The sequence below is a fragment of the Pinus tabuliformis genome, chromosome X, assembly GCF_031772625.1.
Source record: "Pinus tabuliformis cultivar Carrire ecotype Pingquan chromosome X, CPIR1, whole genome shotgun sequence".
Lineage (NCBI taxonomy): Eukaryota > Viridiplantae > Streptophyta > Pinopsida > Pinales > Pinaceae > Pinus > Pinus tabuliformis.
The window spans coordinates 46,619,454-46,641,186 of record NC_142308.1 but is presented as its reverse complement, the minus strand read 5'-3'; the positions used below and the strand labels follow the sequence as shown (position 1 = coordinate 46,641,186).

Below are 21,733 nucleotides of genomic sequence, written 5' to 3'. Positions count from 1 at the left end.
ATTTAGATATATTTACTTCCAAAATGTTTTATTATTAATGTGATAATGATCTTCCACATCCTAAAGGCAGGATTCCTATTCTAGATTAGTGTGTGGATTTTCCTTCAATAAATTTTCCATCCTCAACAGACAATGAAGAAAAATTGGATGATAGTAATGTTTCTACATGATCAGAAATTGCTCCTGAAGAGTTTGTTTTTCAAGGTGATCAACCATCACAACAATCACTACGAAGATCAACACGCACCAGGATATTTCCAAGAAAGTATGATGATTTTGATATAGGGAATTCTTCTAAACAAAACAAAGTTAATGAAGGAAATGTCACTTCAATTTCAAGTAACATTTCTCATGATTATGAATTTAATTTTTCTGTTGTTAATGAACCTTCTACTTTTGAAAAAGCTCCTAGTTGTGCTGAATAGAAATATGCAATGCAAAGAGAGTATGATCCTCTCACTAAAAATGGCACTTGGAGGTTGGTGGATCATCTTGTTGGCATCAAACCTATTGGTTGCAAATGGGTTTATAAAAGGCAGATGGTTCGCTTGACAAGTACAAATGCAGACTTGTACCAAAGGGGTACGCACAAAAAGAAGGTGTTGATTATACAAAAATATTTACTCCTACAGCTAAATGGGGCACTATTAGAACCTTGTTTTCTCTTACGGCTCAAAAGGGATGGAAAATACATCATATGGATGTAAAAACAACCTTTTTGAATGGAGATTTGAAGGAGGATGTCTATATGTTTTAGCCATAGGGTTTTTCCGTTAAAAAAACAAAATATATGTAAATTGGTGAAAGATATGAATGGTTTGAAACCAACAACCCGTGCATGGTATGAAAAGTTAACTGAACATGTTCTCAAATTAAATTATAAGCTTTCAACCTAGATGTTGCAACTCTTTTTGCCAAGAAAGTTGGAAGATTAGTTGTATATCTAGTTTTTTATGCTAATGATTTGATTATCATAGGGAACAATGATGATTATATAGCATCTATTAAAAGGGAGCTACAAAAGATTTTTGATATGATATATTTGGGTTTACTTCATAAAAAACGTAAGCATATTTTTATTTCTCAGAGAAAAAAAATAAAAATAAAATAAATAAAATAAATAAATAAATAAAATAAAAATAAAAATAAAAATTGGACAATTGTTGAGTAAATTTGGAATACATTATTGTAATCTTGTCTCTACTCTAATGGAGCATAACTTAAATCTTACTTCAAATGAAGGAAGTGCATTTGAAGATCCAACAAAGTACAAACAACTTGTTGGAAGTTTAAATTTTCTGACTACTACTCGTCTTGGCATAGCTTTTGTTGTAGGAATAATTTCCAAGTTTATGCATCAGCCTTGTGAAGGTGATTGGATCGCAGCAAAATGAGTGCTCAAATATTTAAAAGACACTCAGTCATATGGCACAAATATTTCAAAGTTTCATACTTCCATCTCACTAGTTATTCAAATTCTTATTTTGATGGAGATAAAGAGCATGGGGTGTCTAATTCTAGTTTTTTGATGAATCTTGGATCCGCAACCATCACCTGGAGATCATGAAAGCAATATGCTCTTGTTGATTCTACCACTGAAACCAAATATGTTGTAGTAGATCAAACTACAAAAGAAATAATTTGGCTTCGCAAAATACTTGAAGATTTGCAAGAGAAACAAAAGACTTCAACTCTTCTATTTTTGACAACTCTTCTGCAATTCAATTGATCAAAAATCCTAAATTTCATGATCGAAGAAAACATATCAACACTAAATATCACTTGATTTGACATTATGTAGAGGCCAAATTTATTCATCTGACATGTTGTCCTACTTCAGAGCAAATCACGGATATCTTTACCAAAGCATTGAGATGTGAAAAGTTTGAAAAATTCAGAATGTTACTTAGCATGTCAAATGTCCATTCGGATTAAGGGGAAAATGTTAACTAATCATTCTGGATTATTTTGTACAATATTAGTTAGTTGATAGTTTTTATTTTTCGTTAATAAGTGATCGAGACATAACTTTCTAGTACCTACATTACATTTGTATAAATATATGCTTTCAGTTTTAAATCAATTTTCCATCGTGGAGTTTATTCACAGCTTGTTTACATTTTTATTATTATTAACATTTTTTTTTAAGTGTTACATGCCCTAAATTACAAAACACTAGGATCTTTGATATTGAAAAACGTGCATATTGAAATATTTATAATTCACATTCACAAAAAAATTGCTATTAATATTTTTTTAATTTCACATATCAACCCTATATTGAGAATTGAATAAATTATACATCTCCCTCAATGTAAGATTCTTTTCAATGTCAATTACTTTATCTCTTTATATAAATTGATATAAATTTTGTTAGTTAACATGGACATTGAAATACTAGACATCTCCTTCGCACTAAATTGTGATATCAATATTATTTTTAGATGCAATATATCAACTTCATATTGAATAATGAAATAATTACGTCTCCTTCTTATTAAAAATTAGAAAAACAAATTTTTTTTTTTCAACTTTCGATGATTTTATTTCCCAATATCAATATTATTTTTAAATACCACTTGTCACCTCCATATTTAATAATAAACTACACATCATACTCATATTATAAAAGTAATACTTTTAATCAATTGAAATATTTTATTTATCTCAAAAATTGAATTATTATTATTATTATTTTTTTTAATTTTATCAACTTAAATATTATTTTAATTGCAAAATAAAATACAATAAATAACCTCTCATACACAAAAAAAAAAAAAAAAAAAAAAATATATATATATATATATATATATATATATATATATATAACCGGTAAAATGTGAATATCATATACAAAGAACATTGGTCAATTTTATAAAATAATATTTGTATTGAAAAACTCTTAAAAGGCATAACATAGCTGTTGAGCGAAATTATCTATAATCACCTTAAACATTCTAAGAATTCAGTATGAAGTGGTGTAGGACGAATTTTACCATTGAAAATATGAAGTCAACAACAAATACAGTGAATACTCGATGTCAGGAGCAAATATTATTATTAGAACATCAATGCCACTGAAACTCAATTCAGCGAACAGTTACAGAAAATAGGGAACTCAGTACAACAGTGAAAGGCATTACAACGAACAATAAATACAATCTGAAACGAATTACAAGTCTATTTCAATCAAATACCGCATATTTATTCGACAAATACGACTCCTAACTACAGCAATAAAATGCATTTTGTACTGACAAACATGACTGCGCAGGCATTACGAGTAGTAAACCAGAAGCAGTGAAAATACGGCCTGGTTCTAATACAAATGAATGGTGGTTCTAATACAAATGAATGATTTAAAACTCATGAATGGAGAGGTCTCCTATGCAAATATTTATCGCTTGGATCCAGACGTTCAGAGCCATGGTTACCTGAATATCAACAAAAAGCAATACTCAGTAAACAGCCCAAAACCGAAATCAAAACATTGAAATTACACCCTGATGAGTTTCATAGCTATGGGATATAACAAAACTAATATGTTTGATAAAAATTAGTTGCGTAGCAGAATATTATATAAGATAAATTAGTATTTAATTAGACCAAACTCTATAGGTATTAGTTAATGATTGCATTGGTATAAATATAGATTCATTAGAGGTGGTTATTTCATGTCAAAAAACACAGGAGTGTTATTTATCTAATGTTCAATAATCTATATCAAAATTAATTCTGAGTTTATCAAATTCGTGACACTCCAATACCACTTGTTGAGAATCACTATTAAATTATGAGTTATACCAAAACCTCCTGTATGTATTAGTCAACTATTACATCCCCAGAAATAAAAATATAAATAAATAATTTATCCAATATATATTTTGAAATATTATATCAACTCATAGTAAAACAATTAACTTGAATTTTTCCATTGCTAAAAATATTATTAACCATAACCACAATGATTTCATTAACCATAATGAAACACATTAACCATAATCCATAATGAAACATAACTCTTTTTGATAACCCATTACCATGATGTTAGAGATTACTTAGCAAACTAGGTTGGGCAGGTGAATCCAGGAGGGGGGCTCTTGCCGCAGCTGACAAGCAGCTCAAGAGCCACGGGAAGAACGATATTGATATTAAGAAGGCTGGCTTTGATAGTGGTACACAAACACAAAGCCGCCTCCAAAGCAAGCACGCCCTGCAACAGGGGGCAGCACTGGTTCACCACAGGATCTCCAATGACCACGTGCACCAACCCTCCCAACACATCTACACATGCCCCCAGCTTGAGAGTATCGAGGGGACAAGTTGCTGGGGGCGGAGCGGAGGGGGTTGGTAGGATGAGAGGTGGGGTGGCGGGGGTTGGTGGTACGATGAGAGGTGGGGTGGCGGGGGTTGGCGGTACGAGGAGAGGTGGGCTGGGGGGCGTTGGTACGATGAGAGGTGGGGTGGGGGGCGTTGGCTTCGTTTTCGGAGGACAGTAGAGGCAGGCCATGGTAGGTGTAACAATGGCGGCCAACTGAACCATGGCGATGAGAAATATTGCAGCCAGAGTTCTGGAGTGCTGCTCCATACTGGCCGAGGCTGTAATGAACTCAGAGGAGTGGCAGCACAGTCTTGGGAATAGGGAGTGGTAGTGAACGGATACCATGGAGGACTATATAAAATAAAATAATGAGTGAGGCCCACTTGATTGGTTACAACTCATAGCTGGAGGCCATTAACATGCAGACGTACAGATTTAATGCAATTGTTGTCGTAATGGCCTTTGATAATTGGGCTGGACTGGTTAGAGAAAGGTTTGTCGGGGGGAAAATTCCAAGCTTTGTTGGCTGAACGTTAGGGTTCACATGTGGGTTCTGAACCCCCCATGTGAAATGTACTGAGAAAAAGAAGAGCCTCGTCCTCTTTGGTGAGAGTATTGCTGGAATTGGAAGGATTGTTTGTTTTGTGTGGAGTTGGACTGTTTTATTGCTATAGGGTGGAAGATAGGGTTAAGAATCCACAAAAGCAACACGGAACGCTCGCTTCTCTGCAGTTGCTCTCGTGATAAGATACTGTTTTGGCAATGTCTTATAGCCCTCCAAAAACGAAGTCATTTACCTCATATCACATTGAATGAGAGTACGTGAAAGTTTAAATTTTATTCACGACATGGTAGCTGAACGTTCAATTCCATTGGTGATAGCAGCTAGATAGTTGGCAGGTATATGTGTTTTGTAGTGCGGAAACTTGTTTCTGGGTATTTAGGAGTACTGTTCATCAAGAACAAGGCAACTAATCATTTTTGGCAGATTTGAGATGGTGGTATTTAGGAGTACTGTTCATCAAGAACAAGGCAACTAATTATTTTTGGCAGATTTGAGATGGTTAGTAACAGTAAGTATCAGAGGAAAATAAACTAATAACGACATAAACAGTTATGAATGTAGGGCCATTATATTTTGTCATATTTACTTAATGGGTAATGATAGATTTACTGTTTCTGGTTTAAAGGAAAACTACAATGAATTCTTTCTGGTTTTAAATACAGTCCACAGTCATAGTTAGACCCTTTAACATCTATACAACATATACATTTTAAAAAAAACGACCTTGGAATCCAAAGGATTAGAAATATAGCTAATAAAGAGTTTATGTAAACACAATGGTGTGTGTCCATTCCATACGCATCAACAATCAGATAAAAACTAATATCAAAACCAAAATATAACTTCATAAAAAAAAATCTGGAAGCGACCTTCCTGTTGGATACAAGCGCCATGTTTGATGCACAAATGGAAAAAACATACCTTTCTTGGACAGCGAAATACCTTATCTCATCAATCATTTTTAATGAAACCTAAAAATCACCGATTCTAAATTGACCGGCAAAATATGAAGAGTATTAAAGCTTAAATTGGAATTAAATTTAAACTTATTGATGAATCTAAATTTGAATGCAAATCACCAATTCTAAATTGAAGCTTAAATTAGAATTAAAATTTAAACTTATTGATGAATCTAAATTTGAATGCAAATCACCAATTCTAAATTGAAGCTTAAATTAGAAAAAATTTAAACTTATTGATGAATCTAAATTTGAATGCAAATCACCAATTCTAAATTGAGCTAATATTTTCTTAGATTGGCAAAGCCTCAAATATATGAAGGTATTAAAGTTTAAATTTATATTAATTTTATAGAATTAAAGTTTAAATTTATTGATGAATTTAAATTCGGATGCAATGCATATATTTAAATAAATAGGTATGGTTTATTTTGGAATAAAGCTTTTAAAATTTCCATTTAAAAAAAATATAATGTATAGATGATTTAGATTTAATAATGGTGTAGCTTAATTTATAGACGAAATGGATTTTTCACAGGAATTAGGTGACAATCTCAAGCCAGATTGTGATTTTTTGTTATTTAAAATACATTTTTGAGTGCATAAAAAGATTCACCACCCTGTAAAACCCCTAGGCACTCGAATTCTATAGATTAAACAATTTAAACTCGAGTTTTTAAAAATCTCTATAGATTTTGGTTAAAATAAAAATGCTATGAAAAAATCATTTCGCCCTTAATAATTTGACAATATTCTTGGTTGCCTATACGATCTAATAGATGAAATCAAAGGTTGAGAGAATAAATTGTGTAGAGGATTTTTCCATTTTAAAACTTATGTAGTGTTTTTAGACCTCCACTTTGTCTCGGCATTATAAACAAAGTTATTGATCAAACAAAAACTATTACTTCAAAATAAGAACTCTAGCAAAAAAAATCTCATTCTCAAGGTAAATTTTCAATATTTTTTAAAAATGACAGTAAAAGCAATAAAAGTCAAGTTTTGGGCGAAAAACACAATGCAAACTAAGTGTTGATGTTGGAATAAAGTTTTGTTTGGTAAAAATAGCATGACTCCGAAAAACCTTAAAATGCCAACGATTTTCAGGCATAACATTAAAGATAAATATCACGTCTCGGAAAAGCCTTAAAATTCCAACGATTTTCAGGGATTTCATTAAAGATAAAATAGCACGTCTCTGAAAAGCCATAAAATTCCAATAAGTTTCAACTATTGTGTTAAAGAAAAATACTTCTAATTGTTTTTCAACCATAACATTAAAGATACCATGACTTCGAAAAACATTAAAATTTTGACAATATTTCAACCATGAAATTAAAACCAAAGATCATCACTACAAAAAAAACTTTAAGTTTTCAACATATTTCAACCATGGCATTATGGAAAAAAAATTATGACTAATTTTTTTTTTTTTAAATGAACACCTGAATGAAATTAAAATCTTAGCCTCGACGATAAAGATTACTGGGAGTTGCTCTGAAGCCATGGCGTTCCCCGTCTTGGAAACCCTGAGTCCTTGCCTTGATAATGACGCTAGGAAGGGCGAGCTTGTTCAGATTCGATGGGGGCTTGAGTTCAGTAGAAATTCTTTCTGCGATTATGCCGTTGAGAAAGTGCAGAATGCGTCCCATGTCAATCCTCACTGCGAACAGTGCCGAGGGATAGGTTGGAGCCATCATTTGGTTTCCAAGTCTCGCTACCACGGCGTCATACCTCCTGCTGCTGCTGCTCAGGGAGAATTTAAACTGAGCGTTCTGGATATGCGGACTCATTTGCTGCACGGCATGCTCCACTCGATTGGGTTCGGGCATCTCATCAGTTTAAATGGCAGAGAAAAAGGGTATTCCAAGTTTGCTTCTGGTCGTGATTTCATGGACTTATGGGACCGGTTTGGCTCCATGCTCAGAACCAGTGGAAACGAGATGAGAGTGGCCCTCAATGTGGGCTCTGACCCTAGCAGGAGCTTGGCTGCCGTGCACCAGCGTCGGCTTCCCTGTGCTGAAGGATACAAAGAGGATACACGCAATATGTTTGACAAAACGTCCTTACGAGATTCTACCCCAAACAAGGACTGGGTCTCTGTTTCAGCTCAAACGACAAGCGCTGCAAAGGGTTTCGGCAACCAGCAGAGAACAAATTCTTCAGATCCATTCCAGATTCTGATTGTACTCATCTCTGGAAAGTCAATGCTGCATTGGGTGCGCTCCACAGACCTGGTGCAGGACATTAAGCTTCTCCTGGAAAAAAAGACGGGGATTCCAGCATTTTATCTGCGTCTCCTGTGTGCAGGTAAACAATTGGAAGATACCTGCCCCCTGTCCTGCTATAATATTCAAAGAAATGACTCCATTACCCTGTCCATGCGCCTGCGTGGGGGTACTGTTGGACAGTCCTCTTCTGCTGCAGCCTTTTCCTACAAAGATGCAGTCCATTCTCAGAAGCCCAAGGAAAGAGCCCCTCCCACGCAAGCTCCCAAACCCTTCATAGTGGATAAGTCGGATGATATTCCTTCCATTGAATTAGAACATCCCGTGTTGGATGAGCAGCACCAGGTGTATGCAGAGCGTGGCATCATTTGCAGGTTCAACGGTCTTTGGCCCAATACAGCAGATCTGTACCATTGGATTCATGCAAATTGGACCAACAACTGCAAGGTTTTTTTCTGCTCTAAAGGCTTCTTCATAACAGTGTTTATGGAAAGTAAGGATTACCAAAAAGTCTTAACTAAAGGCCCTTGGTTTTGGAATTCTGCGGGTCTGTTCCTCACTCCGTGGTTCCAAGAGTTTGATCCTTCCACAGCAGTCATCACCAAACTCCCGATCTGGGTTAGAATCCCTAACCTCCCGGCGCATTTATGGAGTTATGTTGTATTTGAAGCCATCGGCAACTCCTTAGGTCGTTTCCTTGAAACAGATATCTCAAGAGGGAGTAAAGGATTGTATACCTACGCCAGAATCTGTGCAGAAATAGACATAAGCAAAGGACTTCCTGATCAGATCATTCTCAAAATAGGTGATTTCCATTGGTCTCAACCCCTGGATTTCGAGAATACAGCATTTCGATGCCGAAATTGTCATCTCACAGGGCACCTTCAAAGTTCGTGTCCTACATTGCCCTTCCAAAAAAAGAAAGCCAAGGCCAAGCCAAAATCTAAAAGCTGGAAACCTCATGATCGTCCTCCAGTGCACGTTGTTCCCGGTTCAGATGATGAGGTTGGTTCCAGCTCAGATGATGAGGACGTGGAGGAAGATGTGGAAGTTGTAGAAGAAATGTCAGCTCAGGTTTCTCCCACAGTGCGTCTCGAGGAAGCATCAGTTCCTCCCAGCTCTCAGAAACGAACTCATGAGTCTTCTCCCTCGGAGTCAGACAAGGAGCTATCGTCTCCAGTCCATCACAGTTTACAAATTGTTTTGAAACATCAAGACCCAAATGGTTGGGTCAAAGTCGGCAAAAAGAAAGGGAAAAAAAGTCGACCAAGTGATTCCACCCTCGGTGGATAGGTTCTTTGGCCTCGACCGGACTCCCTTCTTCTTCGGGTTCTGTTTGTTCAGCTCTGTTTTTGTTTCTTCTTCTCTTGGGAGCCGAGGTGGATTTTATCCTTTCCGGCTGCCCTGTCAGTCTTTTGGCTCTTGCCACCCTGTGTGGTGGGCAGTCGTCTCTTTCTTGATCCCTGTAGTCCAGCTGGATCACCTTTTGTCTCTTGGAAGTATAGGTCCCTCAGCTCTGTTTTCCCTTCGGGGCAGACTGAGGCCCTAAGCTATGTACTTTTATATTGGTTGTAAATAATAGAACTACCGCAGCTTACAAAAAAAAAAAAAAAGAAATTAAAATCTTAGCCTCAGACAACTTGACACATTGTAACAAAAATTTAAAAATCAACCATCAAAATGGCAAGCAATGTAGGTGAACTCAACCTATTGTAATAAAAAATTAAAAACCAACCTTAAAATTGACACATTGTGAGGGCATACTCAGTCCATTATAATAAAAACTTTAAAGTCAACTATCAAATTGACCCATAATGGGATGGGATCGGGTTGCTAGTCGAGGATGGACATGAACCCTTGAGAAAAAAAATAAAATAAATCAAATTAATAACAAACATATAAATAAATAAATACAAAATACAAAAAAAATAAAAATACACAAAGTTTAAAAAAACAATAAGTAAATAAAAATATATATTAAAATATAATAAATTAAAATTAAAAACATCACAAAAAAAATTAAATATAAAAAAAACAAACAAAGAAAATTAAATTCAAATCAAAATAAATAAATAAAAAAAAAGAAAATATTTAAAAAATTAAACCAAAAGCATAAAAATAAAAAACAAATAAATAATACTCCATTAGATAATTAAAAAAACAAACAAAATAAAAAGCATTAAAATAAATAAATAATACATTAAAATAAAATTAAAAACAGAAAAACATTAAAAATTAAAAATTATATATATATCTATATATCTATATATATATCTATATATATATATATATATATATATATATATATAAAAACATTTTTTTGAAATATATATACATATAAACAAAATAAAAAATAAAAAAACATTAAAACATGTTGGTAAAAAATTTCTCTTATGTGATTTTTACCAAAAGACTTTTCTTAATTCATTATGGATCAAGAAAGCTTGAATACAGAAATTAAAAAACACATTAAAAATGATTTAAATAAAATAAAATAAAAATAAAAAACTGAAGTCCTCTTCGGTTTTTTTAATGTTTTTCTTTTTATTTTTTTAATCTTTCTTTTAATTGTTTTTAATTATTTAAAAAAAATTAATGTTTTTTATTGTTTTTAATGTGTTTTTATTTATAATTTTTATTTTAATGTTTTTTATAAATGATCGGAGGGTTTCACTAGTATTTATATTAATTTTTCAATATGTTCTTTTAATTTTTTTTTAATATTTTTAATATTTTGTGTTTTTTATTTTCAATATTTTTTTTTTTTTAATTTAATTGTATTTTTTTTATGTTAATATTTTTTTTTAAGGATTCTTTATAATTGTATACTTTTTTTTCTTTTACTTCAAATTTTATTCATATCATTAAAAAAAAAAACAAAAAAAAAACTTTAGTTGTTATTATCTTCGAATATAAAATTCATAAAATTTGTTATTTTTCCAGATTTTTATATTCAAAATATCCATAACAATCTTTTATTTAATATGTCATTTTTAGCATTTGAAGGTAACTGAAATATGCTACCAACCTTGCGCGCACGCTCTGCAACTGCTGCGGCCGCCTTCGACTGCCCCCTGGTTCGCTTGCTCGATCCTATTCCAGATGGCCCCTTCGGAGGCTCCACCGGAGGAGGCCGCTCAGCAACTAGCTTTCTCAGCTCTCATAAACTCTTTGCCGCCCCAACGAGCTCGCCCTGCCATCTCTAAATTCGTTAAAAAAATAGAAGGACTGCAAGAAGTTTCCCTTCCTCCTACCTTGCCCAGAATGGCTGCACTTGCTTTGGCAGAAAAGGGACTGATAGGGAAATTCACAGGCCTTTGGCCCTCACCAAAAACTGTTCAGAGGTGGGTGGAAAGAAACTAGGCAGACAAAATTCAAGGGAAAATTGCTATTAGATTATGCGGGAAGGGATACTTCACCTTCCACTTCGAGACAAAGAACGACAAGGACCTGATATTCCGCAATGGGCCTTATTTCATGGACTCCAGAGGTCTGTACTTAAACAAATGGACGCCCAACTTCGATCCAAAGCTTGATATTCCTAATGCGGTTCCTGTCTGGGTTCGCCTCCCCCATCTCCCATTACATTGTTGGGGAGATGAATCAGTGCGCGCCATCGGAAATGCAGTCAGCAAATATATTGACAGGAGTGAGCCAAGAGACAACATGCAGGCATGTGCCTGTATCTGTGTCAAAGTTGACCTGGGCAAAGGACTTCCAGAAGCTATCAAGCTCAAAGTTGATGAATGGTCGCACATACAACAGCTCAATTATGAACAGATCCCCTTCAAGTGTAAGGTATGTCATGAGTATGGTCACTTTGCTAATCGCTGTACTAAGCTCATTAATGTTGATAACAATACTCAAGAACAACAATGGGAAGTGGTAAAAAGGAAAAAACCAGCACCTAGCCCCATTTTGCCCAATGAACCTGGACCTTCCTCTCTTAACCCTTCCGCCCAATCCCCATCTCCTCCTCCTTCCCCTCCTCATCGACCTCAATCCCCTGGATTGGAAAAATCCCTTCAATCTCCCCCATCCTCCAATCCCTTCCATGTTCTATCCCTTCCTGAAGATGATCCTACTCCCTCTAACCCTCCTGAACATCCCTCTTCCCCTCATTCCATGACTTCCCTCCCCCCCTCTTATCAGACCCCCTCCCTCCTAGAATCACTCGCAGTAACTCCAAGGACCAGGGATCTTACTTTGATGGTCAAAAGAAGCCGGGCAAAAAGACCTCAAAACAACACAGGGATGAGAATGCGTAGAAAGATATAGCCCTAGGATTGCAGAATCCAATAGAATCTTACATTCAGGGCACAAAAGATCAAGAATTAGCAAGCAGAGACAAGGGAGGTAGAGCACCTCCTCGAACCACAGGTCTAAAATGATCAAAATTCTTTCATGGAATAGCAGGGGACTTGGGCACCCCTCCAAAACCAATGCTCTAAAAGATCTTATAGCGCAGGAGAAACCATACATCATCTTATTACAAGAAACAAAGCAAAGAGAACCAAAAATCAACAAGATCATTGAAAAGTATAAATGTTATAAAGGAAGCATATGCTAAGCTAGAGGGGCTTCTGGTGGAATCACTACCATCTGGAATCAAAGCGAATGGAATAGTGAAGCTGATCTTATTGAACAACATTGGATAAAAACAGTTCTGAGAAATAACATTAACAAACAGCAGATTGTCATTTTTAATGTATATGTCCCTAATCACTACAGGGATAAAGAAATCTGTTGGGAAACTCTCAGTAAAAACGTTATGGAAGAAGATAACAACAACATCATATTAGGAGGTGACTTCAACTTAATCCTGCATGCCAATGAAAAGCGTGGGGGCAGCTTTATGCCAGATCCTTTCAGAAATCAAATGGAAAATATAATGCACATTGGTGACTTGATAGATATATCTCCAAAACATTGCAAGTACACATGGAGTAATCGTAGGCTGGGCAGCAACAATATCATGGAGAGGCTGGACTGGTTCTTGGTCAACATCTCCATCCTATCAACCTTTTCAATTGTCAATTCCTCCATCTTGCCCTTTGCTGCTTCCGATCACTACCCAATCACTCTAGCACTAGATACATGCTGCCCCCTCAGTCTGCTTCCATTTAAATATAATCACATTTGGAGTGAGTATCAAGCAGCTCGAAACATCATCCAGCACACCTGGGGACAACATATTGAAGGATCCCCAGGTTTCATATGGGAGAATAAATTAAGGAATGTGCAAAAGGCGCTCAAAAATTGGGCCAAATCGCACTACAATGAGCCAGAAAAGGAAAAACGTGAGCTTACGTCCAAAATTGCAGAACTTCAATGCACAATAGAACAGAAGGAATATTGCCAAAATGAAAAGGCTCAAGAAGAAGAGCTTTACAATCAACTGAGCAGAATTAAAAGAGAGGAGGAAGAAAAGTGGCGCATCAAATCAAGGCAAATGTGGCTGGAAAGCGGGGACAAGAATACTTCCTTCTTTCACAAACAAGCCACTGCAAGACAAATCAGAAATACCATAACTGCCATTGTAGACAGCGCAGGGACTCAGCATGTTGAACAAGCAGATATCAAAGGAGCTGCCACAAACCATTTTAAGGATCTTTTAACTGAAACAAAGGAGGAAGAACCTTATGATGATCTACTACAGCATTTGCCTACTAAAATCACAGCTGATTTGAACAAAAGCTTGACAGCAGAAATAAAAGAGGAAGAAATAGTGGAAGCAATCTAGAGTCTCCATCCCAACAAGGCACCTAGACCGGATGGATTCCCTATTTGTTTTTACAGAGATTATTGGGAGCTGATAAAGAAGGATCTCATCAAATACTTCAAGTGGATCCAGAGAAAAGGAAAAATTGGTGGATATACAAATTCTACCCATCTTGCCCTCATTCCTAAGGAGAATCGCCCTTCCAATTTCTCTCGCTTCAGGCCTATATCATTATGCAATTCTTCATACAAAATCTTCACTAAAATCATAGCCTCTCAGCTAAAACCTCTCCTTCCGATGCTAATCTCTGAAAACCAAGGAGGATTTATGGCTAATAGACAAATTTCAGATTCTATTCTGTTGGTTCAAGAAGCCATCCATTCAAGTCATGCAAGGAATGAAAAAGGATTTATTTTGAAACTAGACTTGGCCAATGCCTTTGACAGGGTAAGGCATTCATTCTTATTTGCAGTTCTTCAGAGGATGGGCTTCTCACCTCTCCTTATTAATGTCATAAGAGCTTGTATCTCTGGCCCATGGATTGCTCCCCTCATCAACGGAAGACCTGGACCTTCCTTCAATCCTCAAGAGGATTAAGACAAGGTCGTCCCTTATCCCCATATCTCTTCATCCTCATGGCAGAATCATTCAACTGTGCGCTTGACCAGAAGAGGCAGTCAGGCCTCATCATGGGCATTAAGTTTGAAGATGGCATTAAAAACATAAATCACTCTCAGTTCGCTGATGACACCCTATTGCTAGGGGGGGCGACCACCATTATAGCAAGAAGATTCAAATCCCTGCTAGACAAATTTATGAGATATTCAGGAGGTCAAATAAATCACCTCAAAAGTTGCATTTATGGATGGAACGCTTCACCTCAAATGATTCACAGCATAGCCAACATTTTTTGTGTCCCCTGCAAGCTAAATTGGGACTGCTCCAGTTACTTGGGAATGTCGGTAAGCAAAGGGAATGCAAAGACAGGTGTTTGGGATTTAACATTAGACAAAATGAAAAGGAAAGTTCAAAAATGGGGAACTCTGTGGCTCAATCCAGCTGGGCGACAGGTGCTTCTAAAATCAGGCCTCTCCTCCCTTCCCCTCTATCAATTCTCCCTGGCACAAGCTCTAGCTTCATACCATCGAAAAATGGATAACATTCCCAGATTTTTTCTATGGCAAGGGGGCAAGAACGAAAAGAAAAAATACAACCTAGTAAAATGGACACAAGTCATTCAAAGCCCAGAGAATGGAGGTCTTGGCATAAGATCCCCATCTCTCATGAATTTAGCATTTGGTGGAAAGTTGATCTGGAGACTTCTAGACAATCAAACAACCTGGTGGGAAAAAGTCCTGGAGGCAAAATATCTCAATCAGTCAAGGTAGCATCTTCTCACTTCCGAGATCCCCAACAAAAATTTTATAAAGATATGGAAGCTTTGCAAAAAATCCATTGCATTCATGGCGCAAAATGTCTCCAAAGTGCCAAAAGGAGGTGAAACGATGAACTTTGGTTTGGACAAAATCATGGGGAACCCTCCCTTAAACAGTCTCCCAGGTATGGATCCTATAATTCATTATTTACAAAGTAAAGGTATATCTAATCTGAGCCAAATCTCTCAATGGAATGTATCAACCAATGTTTGGATGCGATGGGAATTTCCACCCATCCCCCACCATCTTAAAGGCAGCTTCGATTCTTTTTGCAACCACCTGCACAGTATTGCGCCCACCATCAAAGATGAAAAGGATGAGTTCCGATGGGATCCTACAGGAACCAATTATTCAATCAAAGCAGGTTACAACTATCTAAGTAGCAAGGAATACCCAACGACTGTTTGGACACACTGGAAAATTTTAAAGAGAGCTGAAGCAATTCCAAAAGTTAAATTTTTCATGTGGACTCTCCTGCATGGGAAACTACTAACTGCAGAGAATCTCAAGAAAAGAGGCATCGTTGGACCCTCTAGATGTCCCAACTGTAAAGTTGCAGAGGAATCCATACAACACTTATTCATTTCCTGTCCCTTTGCAGCCTCATGCTGGAACAACATCATTCCTTCTGCACCCCCCATTTGGAATTCTCATCACTCCATTGACGAAGCTCTAAAAAACTGGAGGAGAAACTATCCTTGGCAATCAGTGAAGCAAAACCCAGCTAAAAGAGTTTGGAACACCATCCCTTTTGCTTTTCTGTGGCGTATATGGATTGCTTGGAACAACATGATATTCCGAGATAAAATAACTACAACCAGGCACGTTCTCATCAAAGCAACAAGTTTGGCTTCTGAAACCATAGCTTCCAAGACAACAAAAAAAATCGACTCCACCAGTCTATGGGCAGAGGAAAGAAGTTTCATTCGGCACCTTATTGACAAGACCAGTAATACTTCAATAGTAAAAATCAGCAAGTTCAGAGGCAAAGCTAACAATCCTGATTGGAAAATCCGCCTAACAAAGGAAGAATTTAGTAAATGGCTCCAATCAAAGAATTCTCATTCTTTATTCTTTGATGGAGCATCCAAGTTTAATCCGGGAGCATCGGGAGTAGGGGGCATCATCCTCAACCCTTCAGGCATTCCAGTGTCCTCTTTCGAATGGGGTTTGGGAAATTTAACCAACAACAGAGCTGAAGCATTGGGCCTCTACCAGGGCATCCTTCAACTTCAGGTCCAAGGGATTAAAAAAGCTCTCATATTTGGTGACTCTGCCATCATAATAATTTTAATGAACAACAATCGACAAGCATCCAATCTCTTTTTACATCAAACCATCAATCGATGTAAAAGTCTGCTAACTCGGGATTTGGAGTACCAATTATTTCATGTCCTCCGCTCCAACAACCAAGATGCAGACAAAAGAGCCAGTCAAGCCTGCTCACGAGAAAGAGGAAGTATCCTATGCAACCACGCGAATCTGCATCAATTCATTCCCTGATATTCATGATCGCTCCAAATCGATCCCCTCCATTGAACTGTGCCTCTACTAATAAGGACTCTGACCAAATCCAAAAAATGCCTGATATTCACTGCAGCAAACCCCTGACTTTACAGTCGTATCACATCTCTGGAGATTTTGACACAACAAATCGAATCTTGGACAGTAAAACCCGTGATCGCCCTTGCTTCCTCCTTGTGATATGGTCCTCTTCTTGCCCCTGTCTGCCCGCTACATACTCCAGCTCCAGGTCCCCACTTGACCGAATCCTCCTCTCCGATTCAGCCACTCCCGCTTCTCTGTTCCTCCTTTTCCCTGTTTTGCTCTGTTGTGGTTTCAGTTCGGCTTTAGCGCCCGGTTCTCAGATAGATAGCTCTCTCAGGACTGTATTCAGATTTATAGTTGCAGTAAGTGCATGCTCTTCTCCAAAGTTGCCTTAAGTCAGTGCTGAAGTTCTCCTTATGAATTGAAGCGAGGATTGCTTGCATTGCCGGGACCTTCAAGCTGAGAATGAACAAGAGCAATCCAACGCTCTCTCAAATACCTTCCAAGGGTTAGGTGAGATCCTCAAGTTCATTTTGGATAAGATCAACAGTTCAAACGGTCCAAGCACCAGCTCCTCCAGTGCAAGAGTTGCAGCAGTAGACAGCCATTCGGAGGCCTCCAATGCCCGACAGATCAGCCTTATAAGCATCGACTAGATGTATTGCAAAGTCAGCCTGCTTCTGTCCCAATTTATCAGAATTTATACTTGTATTAGGACTCTTCAATCGAACAGTAAAAGCATTTTTGTGAACTGTCATAATGTAATATAGCCACAAGCTATTCCGGTGAGCTCATCCTTTGTAAAATCGGAGCTTAGTCTCCCCCTTCTTTTTTGAATATATCTAGCAACTGACTTTGTGAAAAAAAAAATATGTCATTTTTAGCGAAAAAAAGTTATGAAATACATATTTCTTTCATCGAGTTCCTTTTAATGCAACTTTTTAGAAGTTTTTCGATGGGTTTTTCCAATATAATTTATGTAAAATCCCGCAAGTATTCATTGAAATCACAAGTTTGATGGGTAACCCCTGCACAATAGAAATGCCCTAGGGACTTTTCATGGAGTTGAATCCATATATACAGTCAAAAAACTAGTTTAAATAACACAAATCAAGATTTCACCTCAAATTTTCCTGCCAGATTCCGGCACTGGAAACTCTAAAAAGTCGCACAAAAGACAACTCCTTTCTTTCATTATATCTATATGCAAAATGTTTATTTTTTGTCGAGTATTTAAAATTATTTTAATGACACATATTTTATGTGTATTAAAGTATTAATTAATGATATATAAATATATAAAAAATCCTAACCTCAAAATATTACTGTTATTATTTTTTTTAACTTTACAAAAAAAATTAAAAAATTCATTATAAAAAAACATGGCAAAGAAAAACAAAACACACATATTTGGAAAACCCTTAAAAGGCAAACATCTTAGGACAAAATACAAGAAGACTTGAAAAATGTTAAATAATAAACATTTAAAAAAAGAATTGTGCATACTCACGACATAACAAAATTTGAAGTGACAAAAATATGTCTTAAAAAATGTTGATGTTTTTGAAAATCCACATAAAAATCACCAACATTTAAAAAAAATTATTCACACTTAATACATCAGAAAATTTAAAGTGTCATAAATAAGCCTTCTAAAAAAAGGGGTTGATGTTGGATATTTGGAAGCTATATGTGTTTTGTAGTGTGGACTATTGTTTATGGGGATTTAGCATCATTGTTCATCGAGAACAAGACAACTAATCATTTTTTGTAGATTTGAAATGGATTTTGTTTTTATCCATTATAAGGAAGATTCAGATGGTTTTCTTAATTAAAACAGGTTATATAGTTAGTAACAAAAAGTATCAGAGAGAAATAAACTAATAACAACATAAACAATTATGAAGATAGGGAAATTATATTTCATAATATTTACTTATTCGGTAATGATAGATTTATTGTTTATGGTTTAAAGGAAAATTACAATGAAGTCTTTATGTTTTTAAATAAATTATATTAATTTAATACTATACTATACCTAAAATTAAAGGGTTTATTTTGTTTAAAAAAAAATTTGAACTTATATTAATAAAACTAGTACATACATACAATATTAGCTTTATCAACAAAATCATTTTGATTCTGTGAAATCCCACAATGTTTTAAATAGAGTCCATAGTCATAATTACAGTCATAGTTAGGCCCTTTAACATCTAATACAACTTAAACATAATAAAAAAGACCTTGGAGTCTAAAGGATTAGAAATATTGCTAATAAAGAGTTTATGTAAACACAATAGTATGTGTCCATCCCATACACATCAACAATCCGATAAAAACCAATATCAAAACCAAAATATAACTTCATCCAAAAAAACAGGGTCATCAAATCAGGTTGCGGCCTTCTTGTTGGATACAATCGCCATGTTTAATGCAGAAATGGAGAAAACCTGGAGCAGCAAAAATTCCTTTATTGGACAAAGAAATACCTTATCTCATCAATATTTTTTAATGAAACATAAAAATCACCAATTCTAAATTGACCATCAAATTACCCCAAATTAAATACATATTTTTAGATTTGTAAAGCTTTCAATATCATAAGAGTATTAAAACTTATAATTATCCAGGTGGATTGGTAGCCACCTTCATATTCCACTTGGACCCCCAATACTATCTCTTTCAATTTTTCAGTTTCCTTAATTGTAGCACAGTTTACTAGTTTTGGCAGTTTTTCGGGTCCTGAACTTCCAGAGCCATTTTGAGGCCCTAAACGATGTTTTTAGGGAAAACAGAGCGACAAAAGATGCCACATTCTTCTTTATCAATTTTTTTCAGCTTCCTCTTCGAGATCTTCAAAACGAGGTATTATAATAGCCAAATGAAGATCATATGCCAAATTTACGACCTCGGAAAGTCGATGTACCAATTTACCCAAACGGGGCCCACAATTTTGTTGCTTCATCTCCTAGGGTTAGGTTTTTGGATGTTTAGGGTTTTCCATTCTTTCTCAATAATAAATAGGCCTTTGAGCCTCATTGTAACACAGTTCAGAGGCATGTAGCTGCCACATCTCTTCTCATAGATAAGTTATCATCACCTGAGCTAATTTATTTCTATTATGTTTGTAAGCATATTTCAGTATCTGATATTACTGAAATGAAGTGTTATTTCTGTTGCACTCATGTATTTATGGTTATATATATAATTTGTTGCGTTCATGTTTAAGTTCAGATCACTGGTATCAGAGTGGTCTTCTCTTTCTCTGTTATTCTTTGCATGTCCCCAACGAGGCCAGGGTGTAAGGATTTAGGGCTTGAACTAGTTGAACCTTTGCAAAACCAACCTCGCAAACCCTGACGACCTCCCATGCCGGAAGAAAATAAATACGAAGGGGCAGGATATCCTTTCAAAATATTGCTTGAGGAAGCCCTCAAGAAACAGAGGAATGTGATGATGGATAACTTTTCTCAGATCCTTTGACGGCTACCCACAAGCGACGCATCTTCATCTAGCAGCCACTCTAGAGGTGCCACTCCTTTTAAGGTACAAGTTAAATTCGATATTCCCATATTTGAGGGCCAGATAAATGCAGATGTCGTAGATAAATGGTTGAATTTGTTGGAAGGATATTTTTCAGTTCATGAATTTTCCAATCGAGAAAATATTACTCTTTCACTTCTCAAAGCCACCCCACACATCAAGGACTAGTGGGAAACCTATTATGAAAAAAAGGACGAGAGGGAATCCTCACTATTTTCAGCCGCACCCACTTGGGATTCTTTCTGAGATGCCATCAAGGAACCCTGTCGGGAGCTATGAAGATAAATACATAAAGTGGACCACGCTACAGCAGAGAAGGGACCAAGATGTGCCAGAGTTCACAAATGTTTTCCATACCCTCTGCACGAAGTTGGGTATCAAGGATTCTGAGTGGCATTTGGTACTCAAGTACCGCGGATGTCTACAGAAGTACATCCAGGACGAGATGGAGTTCATGGACATCTCCTTGCTTGGCATGACATATGATACGCTGTCAAGATTGAGCAGAAGTTTAAACAGAAGAAGTGAGACTTTGGAATTGTGAATCCGAAGTAAGGGAAAGGCGCCCCCAAACCATAGAGTAGCCATTAAGGAAGGTTGTCTTCACATCCATTTGATCTATCTTCCAACCCATCTGCGATGATAGTGCCAATATAAGGCCAAAGCCAAGGCAGGGTGACCCAAGACAACCCGTCAAAGCTACAAGCAAAGAACAACACCACGAAGACAAAGAAGGACACGGGAAAATGGTGTGAGTTCCATAAGAGCTCCACTCACAACACAAGTGAGTGTCGGTCCAAGAAATCACTGGTGGCCAAGATGAAGGCTTCTAAATCAGACACTTGTTTCGTCTCTGAGTCAGAACCCGATAAGGGGAATGACAAAGGGAAGCAGATCATTGATGCGGAGCCTAGTGCCATCGTGGCCACCACGAAGATTCAGAAGAATGAGCCTGAAGATCCAGAGGAGGGGGAACACCTCTTCCACTCACAGATGTGGGTGAAAGGTTCTCCGCTACAGTTCATTATTAACAACGGGAGCCGAAAGAACCTCATTTCAGTAGATGTCGTGAAGCAGTTGGATCTACAATGATAGCACATCGCAGATGTACACCATCAGGTGGCTTCACCAAGGATGAGATCTCCACGTCAGCCAGCAGTGTCACCTTCCCTACAACATCAATCCCTTCACGAATGAGGTACTGTGTGATGTTTCCCTTCTTTAAGTTTATGATGTATTATTAGGACAACCATACTTGTGGAAGCGGCATGATGCATATGAGTCTAGACCTTTCTCTATGATTATTCCTTTGGGCACTAAGTTGTACAGGATACCGGAGGTAGCCCCACCTGTCGCCATCTCTTTGATCACTGCAAATAAATGCAGTAAGATCATTTCCTAGACCAGGAAA

General features: G+C 36.6%; 1 protein-coding gene across 1 annotated transcript; it reads right to left on the bottom strand.

Annotated features, from left to right (window-relative positions):
* Nucleotides 1-3,023: 3,023 nt before the first annotated feature.
* Nucleotides 3,024-4,666, bottom strand: LOC149138247 (uncharacterized). The gene is made up of 2 exons (XM_089447181.1): nt 4,041-4,666; nt 3,024-3,434 (listed from the first exon to the last, which is right to left on the bottom strand). The coding sequence occupies exon 1, from the start codon at nt 4,664-4,666 to the stop codon at nt 4,067-4,069; it is 600 nt and encodes a 199-aa protein (XP_089303307.1). The 3' UTR covers nt 3,024-3,434; nt 4,041-4,066.
* Between the last annotated feature and the right edge of the window lie 17,067 nt (nt 4,667-21,733).

Excerpts from the sequence above, each read along its gene's own strand:
- LOC149138247 (XM_089447181.1), bottom strand. The coding sequence starts at position 4,666 with ATGGTATCCGTTCACTACCACTCCCTATTCCCAAGACTGTGCTGCCAC.